Source organism: Condylura cristata, unplaced genomic scaffold, assembly GCF_000260355.1.
Source record: "Condylura cristata isolate star-nosed mole 26May11 unplaced genomic scaffold, ConCri1.0 scaffold00005, whole genome shotgun sequence".
Lineage (NCBI taxonomy): Eukaryota > Metazoa > Chordata > Mammalia > Eulipotyphla > Talpidae > Condylura > Condylura cristata.
The window spans coordinates 9,839,137-9,845,622 of NW_004567106.1; the positions used below are offsets into that span (position 1 = coordinate 9,839,137).

Below are 6,486 nucleotides of genomic sequence, written 5' to 3' on the forward strand. Positions count from 1 at the left end.
TGGCAGAGCCAGGACAAGAATCCACAAGTACCCATCAAGTTACTCATTGTCCTATTCTGATATATTGATTGAGGGTGTCTTGGAGGAGGCTGGCAAGAAACTATGAATACAAAAAAATACAAAAAAAAGAAGTGTCTTGGGATGGTCAATGCCAGTAAGGAGCTTATCAGTTAAATTCTTGATTCTGATTCAAAGGCAGGAGATAATCTCTGGTTAAAAGAATAATATCTAGCTCTTTGAGAAAGTTTCTTAGATTAATGCTGTATTTTTCTTCGTCTTTGGGGCACCATTAGCAAGATTTTAGTTTAGCATTAAATGGGAAGTGTACATTGCACATTAAAATGTTTCATACCAGACAGTTTCCTGGTTTTAGCCAGTGGCAACTAGTTGAATATTGCTTTTGCAGACAGTTAAGAAACCAGTATTAAGTGAAGCCACTTCCTACATCCAGGAAGGTGCTTGAGCCAGGAATTCAAATCCATTAGTGTTAAGTGCTGCCCAGAACTTGGCAGATGGGGAGTGGAGAAATTCTTTCTGCTAAGAACTTGAAGATTCTTGCTTCTTTCTTCTTTAGTTTCATCTCTTACCCTCCAATTATTGCAAAATGTCCCTCTGCAAAAAGACCAAAACTCCACTGAGGGTCTAGAAAATTATTGTCAGAAAAAGGTCGTGCAAGTTGTTAACAATTTTCACATTACCAATCCTCTCTGTATCCCAAAATGTGTAAGTCAGTTTCAGACATTTAACATCAGCAGATACAATGGGTAAATGAGATCCCAAGTCCGTTTCATTTTCTTCTTGGGATTTTTCTTAACTGTCCCCATTTCCCACAACGAACTGGTGTATCTTATTGGGGGAAACTTATGAGCTGTGTATTTTTAAAACATTTGGAGGCTTGGAGAGGTGAAGGGCAGTTATTTCCTGCCTGGTAGTGTCCTCCTTTTCTTACTTTACAAACAAAACCCGGATGTGACTAGGGATGGGGGAGGAAAAAAGGAACAAAAAGTAAAACTTTGTTCTCCAGGAAAAGTGGGCTAGCACAACCCCAGCTCTTGGGCCGCAGCCCAGGCGGGTCCCCGACGGGCGTGGCAGGGTCGGAGCCTGGACCGCTGGGCCAGCATCCCCGCGGGGAGCCCAAGCAGCAGGGCTTCTCGGGGTCCTGGGGCTGCCTCTAAAACTTAACCCTAACCGCGGCCTTCCTGGGCAGGCTTCCTGCGGTTGTGGGGATCTGAGAAAGAGCACCCAGGGGTTTAAGATCCTGGGACGCAGGGCAGCGCAGGCGTGAGGACACGTCGGAGGCTGCTGAGCACTCGGGGAGCCAGGATCGCGGCGCGGGGAGGCGGTCACGTCCAGCGCTGGCGGGCGGGGTGCGGGCACCGCAGTTATTTCGGGACGCGCCGTGGTTTGCAGCATTTCCAGCCACTCTCCTCCAGTGCTGTGTGTTCCTGGGCCCAATTCAGGAACGAAAATGCCTGCTCTTCACATCGAAGATTTGCCAGAGAAGGAAAAGCTGAAGATGGAAGTCGAGCAACTTCGCAAAGAAGTGAAGTTGCAGAGACAGCAGGTAAGTTGGTTGTTCCAGAGTTTGTCCTTCTCTGAAATGAACCGGGATCAGCTTCCCCTGGTCTGTTGTTGGCAAACAAGTAGGACTCCAGTCTCCTCTGGGTTTTTGGTTGGTTTGTTTGGGATTTTTTTTTTTTTTTTTTGTATCTTCTCTTGAAGTAGGGTTTTGGTGGTGCCTACCAAATGCTAGTTGAAATGGGCAAATCCTAGGAGGCAAAGGAGAGAGCAAGGCACTTAAGAGCTAAGTGTCAGAAGAGCTGAGGAGCCTAAAATGGGGGATACAAGAAATTCTGCTGCGTTGGTTTTTTAAAACTCAGCCTGAAAAGAAAAAAGGCAGATGCCCGTTTAATTCCTCTATCTTTTTCACCAGGGTTTGAAAGAATGTATTTGAAGGACATTTTAAAAAATAATTTAATAAGTTTATTTTTACATCATTCGGTGCCTCTTCCCTTCTCAATTGTAATCCCCAGGGGGACTTCCCATCACCAAATAACTCATGTGCCATCAGCATAGTCCAGTGCACTTCTCCCAACCACACCCCACCCTCTTTTTTTGATCCTCTTCCCCACTCCATCCTGGTAAAATGTCTCTGGTATATAGTTGTTCATTATTATTATTATTATTTCCCCTGGTCCTTTATACTCCTGCTGAGAAAAACCATCCGGTATTTTTCCTTGAAGAACTTTTTCTAAGATCACAGTTTAAAGTCTTGAGTTACCAAGTTTTGAATTTCACCAGGGATCTCCTGAAATATCCAGTGGGACTACTGGGACTTGGAAGTGAAACATTACCATTTTTAGACATCTACTTGTAAATCATATTCCTTTATAACTCCTACTTTAGGTTATTGGCATACACAATGAGCTAACACAGTAGTATGTACCCGTGTTTATAAATAAAATTCTTTTTAGTGATCATGATTCAAAATTGTAAAGACTGCTGATATGGATTAGAAACTCAGTGAGAACACACGCCCGCCCGGGTGTGCAGAATCTCCCTGGAAATTTGTTGGAGTTGTTATATTCTTACGTCAGTTTCCTACTGATAGTTAGGTCTTTGATAAGATACTCATCTATCTTCCTTTTTCATCAGTCAGGCAATCTGTTAACCAGGAGTAGGCTTTTTGAATAAATTCTGTTAAGGGGAACAATGTAGTCCTAACTCCACAGCAAGAAAATTTTCAACTGATTTTATTCCTCTAGAGTTTAATACTAGAAAAAAATTATGGCAATGGAATTGAGATAGGTAAATCTGTGCATCACTTGCCTTCCTGCCCTAGTTATGGCAAATCTATTCATGGCAAGAGTTTTGTTACTCAAGATACATTTTTTTTTTTTTGAGTGACTAGTGGAATGCAGCTTTACTCTTTACACATTTCTTTTCTAAAATTGAACCTTTCGTGTTCAAATCCCAGCTCAACCAAATTTCTACGCAGGGCAATGAAACCTTTAAAATGTTACTATATTTAAAGTAAAAAAGAAAAGTTACAGGATCCAGTGAATAAACTTGTTTCTTAAAATCTCAAAGGACTCATTTTGTGGATGACAAAGTCCAAAGTACAGCCTGTGCTGATCACCTAGAGCTTTTCCACCCACTGCACCTTATAGGTAACCAACTAAATCCGTGTCTATGCTGAATTGGAGCATCTTAATATCTGGTACCACTGTAGAATTTGCAAGTGTCTTCCAGACAATGTTGGGCAAGTATTGGGTAAGGACCTAAATGCAGCTGAATGTTAGCAATTTCTATTTATTAGGACCCTGCTGCATAGGCTTTTCAACTCCAGAAATTCCCTGTGAGTGCTAGCAGGAAGGAAAACTTGAAGGACAGTCTTGGATTCAAGCATACTTTATTATGCACTTTGAGTTATAGTGTTAGTGCTGGACCAACAGTACTCTTAGGGAACATTCAATTCTCTTACTCTTAAGGATTAAAAAAAAAAAAAGGATTAAAAAAAAAAATCCTGAAACCCAAAAAGGTTAACTAGATCCTCATTTAAAACCAAAGAGATAGTGATAAAGCAGATACAAAAACACTTGTCTCCTGATGTCCCTGATCTGTTACTGTTTCAATAAATGGTTCCCTTCTGAGCTGTGTGCTGTGTCTAGGCCTAAGGGACAAACACAGGCCGAATTCAGGCTCCATCTAATTGTTGTTCAAACATACCCTTTTGATTCCTGTAAGGAAACGCACCAGGAGAATTAGCCACTTTTAGCAGTTACCGATCTTTTTGTAAACCTAATGAAGAAGCTTCTGTAAACAGATGCAACTTGGGAAAATATGAACTTATCTACACATTTCTCTGGAGCCTCAGACCCCAAGTTACCATATCTGTATCATCATATCTGAAAAGTTACATAAAATGTATACACACTGTGAATGTCAGCAGCAATTGTGAGCAAATGTTACCTGAGAATGAGACCCAACACGATTTTATTTTGCCACAGTTTAAATAATATCACCTAGTTTTAAATTTTCGATCAGTGGCTTTCACACTAGTGTGCAAAAAATGTTGGAGTGTGCAAACATGTGCAAGCAAAATATTAAAATTTCTATTTTTTAAAAGATTTATTTACTTATGCAAACAGAAGTGGGGTACAGGCCAGAGGTGCAGGAGCAGTGAGAGGATTCACCAGAGACAAAAGTGGGGAACAGAGCAGGCAGATTGACTGAAATGCACTGCTGAGGGGAGGTCCGCTGGGTCAGCTCCCTGGCTTGGGGTCACCTTACTGCTTCTAGATTCACATCGCTGAGATTTAACCACCTTGCTCCACCAGGGAGACCCATTTAGGTTTTATAATTAGGCCTTAAGTAGTAACACAGTAATAATATCTTCAGTTATGGCTAATAATTATATTCATTTTGGGATATATATGCAAACATTTTTTAGTGATTCTCATTAATTCAGTTTGAAGATTCCTAATCTAGACTACAATTCTTAAGCGTATTTGCTTAATTTTAAGAGCTCTCCATTGAAATATGCTGCAGCATCCATAATTTTTATCTCCGATTTCATACTAGTGATACAAGCCTTTATTAAGATACCAGCCCTTTTTTTCCACCTGTATTTTTATTCCCTTTTTTTTTTAAACTCAAACTTGGCAACCTCTCCTAAGGATAGACTTTTGAAGAAGCTGTTCAACCCATCTCCATTGTAGAAAAGCTTTAAATGATTATACAAACAATAGTTTCATATAGGCCTAATATACCTCAGATAAGGGGTTTTTTCTTTGATTTTTTTTTTTAATGTCCACCCACCCCCAACCCCCAAGCAATAGGGAAGGAATTCTGAGCAGAGACAAAGTGGATCATTTGGATAACTTCAGTCTTCCCTAGTCAGATTTTCTGAAGTGGTCCCCTCTATGGCACACACCCATAATTAGTGTACATTTTGGCAAGACACATACCAAAACATTGGGTGATTATCTACTGCTGCATCTGCTTTTTAGCATGGAAAATTAAAAGTGGGTATGCTTTAATTCCTAAAATACCCTGACACATCATAATTGTACTTTAGCAGAGGAAGTAAATCATATGAGGAACAATGGATAGAAATTTCTGGAGATGATCTATTTAAATATACAGTGACTTTCAAACATGTTTTAATCCTGGCCATAGTAAATATATTTCACAGTGATTCTGTGAATATATATGCTGTATGCTATACTCTGATATTTGATTTCATTTCACTGTTTAGTAAACTGGTTTTATTAATTTCACTAGAGGATAATGACAAAGTTTGAACACTTCTAATTTTTTTTTCCAGGTGTCTAAATGTTCTGAAGAAATAAAGAACTACATCGAAGAACGTTCGGGAGAGGATCCTCTGGTGAAAGGAATTCCAGAAGACAAGAATCCCTTTAAAGAAAAAGGCAGCTGCATTATTTCATAAATAACTCTGGGGAGAAATGTTATCCTCAGTGGAAGAACAAGTTTGTTTTAGTTTTTCCAAATAAAACCAACCTGCCTTTTAAAGAAGGAAACATTTAAAGGAGATTTTCTTAAGCACTTACTACAGATAGTCTTCAATGTAAAAGCACTGTGCTTCTCCTCTTTGCTCACAACACACCCTTTTTATGAGACCAGAGAGTATCACATGTACAGTTATGGAAATAAGTCCATTACTTGTGTATGACTTGTCTTTATGTTGCTTGATGCCGCAAATAAAGTTTTATCTCTGGAAATGAGTGTTGGCAATTTAATAAGGATTTTTTTTAAAGATTTATTTATTTATTAATAATTTATTTACTGAACTGGGGTACAGGCCAGAGGTGCAGGGGTGGTGAGAGGCTTCACCAGAGAGAGAGTGGGGAGCAGAACAGGCAGATCAATGAAGCACACTGCTGAGGGGAGCAGCCGGCTGTCAGGAGAGGTCTGCCACGTCTTGTGGATCACCTCAGGAGCTGGGGATCAAACTCATACTGAAGTGGCTTTAGCTTTTTAGTGCTGTGCCTTAACCTGCTGCGCCGCCAGGGAGGGCCAAGAATAATTTTTTAATTGCATAAAATTTTATATTTCTCTCCATAACCTATTTAATATTTGGAACATATATCAAAGGATTGCATAGTTTGATAGATCAGGTCTCAATCCAGCTCTCTTGGGGTTTAGAGTGCTGAGTTCTGACTTCTAGAACGTGTTTGATCTAATGTAAACTACTAGGGAACTGAACGAGTTGAATTCCTAACTACAGGTATTCCCTGCTTTCTGAGAATTCACATTATGCCACTTTGCTTTTATGAAAGACCTACATTAGTACCTGCTTTCACTAATCAAAAGAAATCTGAAGAGCATGTTCACTTTTATGACAGAGGAAAAGCAAAAAGTAGTGTCAAAGTGCATCATTATAAAGGCAGTGTGCCCCAGGAGTGAGAATGTTACACCACGATCTTGTCATGTATGACTTTGTATTAGTTATGTGTTTAT

At 39.8% G+C, this 6,486-nt stretch overlaps 1 protein-coding gene across 1 annotated transcript; it reads left to right on the plus strand.

Moving 5' to 3' along the window:
- The first annotated feature begins 1,051 nt into the window (after positions 1–1,051).
- GNG11 (guanine nucleotide binding protein (G protein), gamma 11) lies at positions 1,052–5,740 on the plus strand. The gene is made up of 2 exons (XM_004676690.2): positions 1,052–1,564; positions 5,330–5,740. The coding sequence occupies exons 1-2, from the start codon at positions 1,469–1,471 to the stop codon at positions 5,453–5,455; spliced, it is 222 nt and encodes a 73-aa protein (XP_004676747.1). The 5' UTR covers positions 1,052–1,468; the 3' UTR covers positions 5,456–5,740.
- Positions 5,741–6,486: the final 746 nt, after the last annotated feature.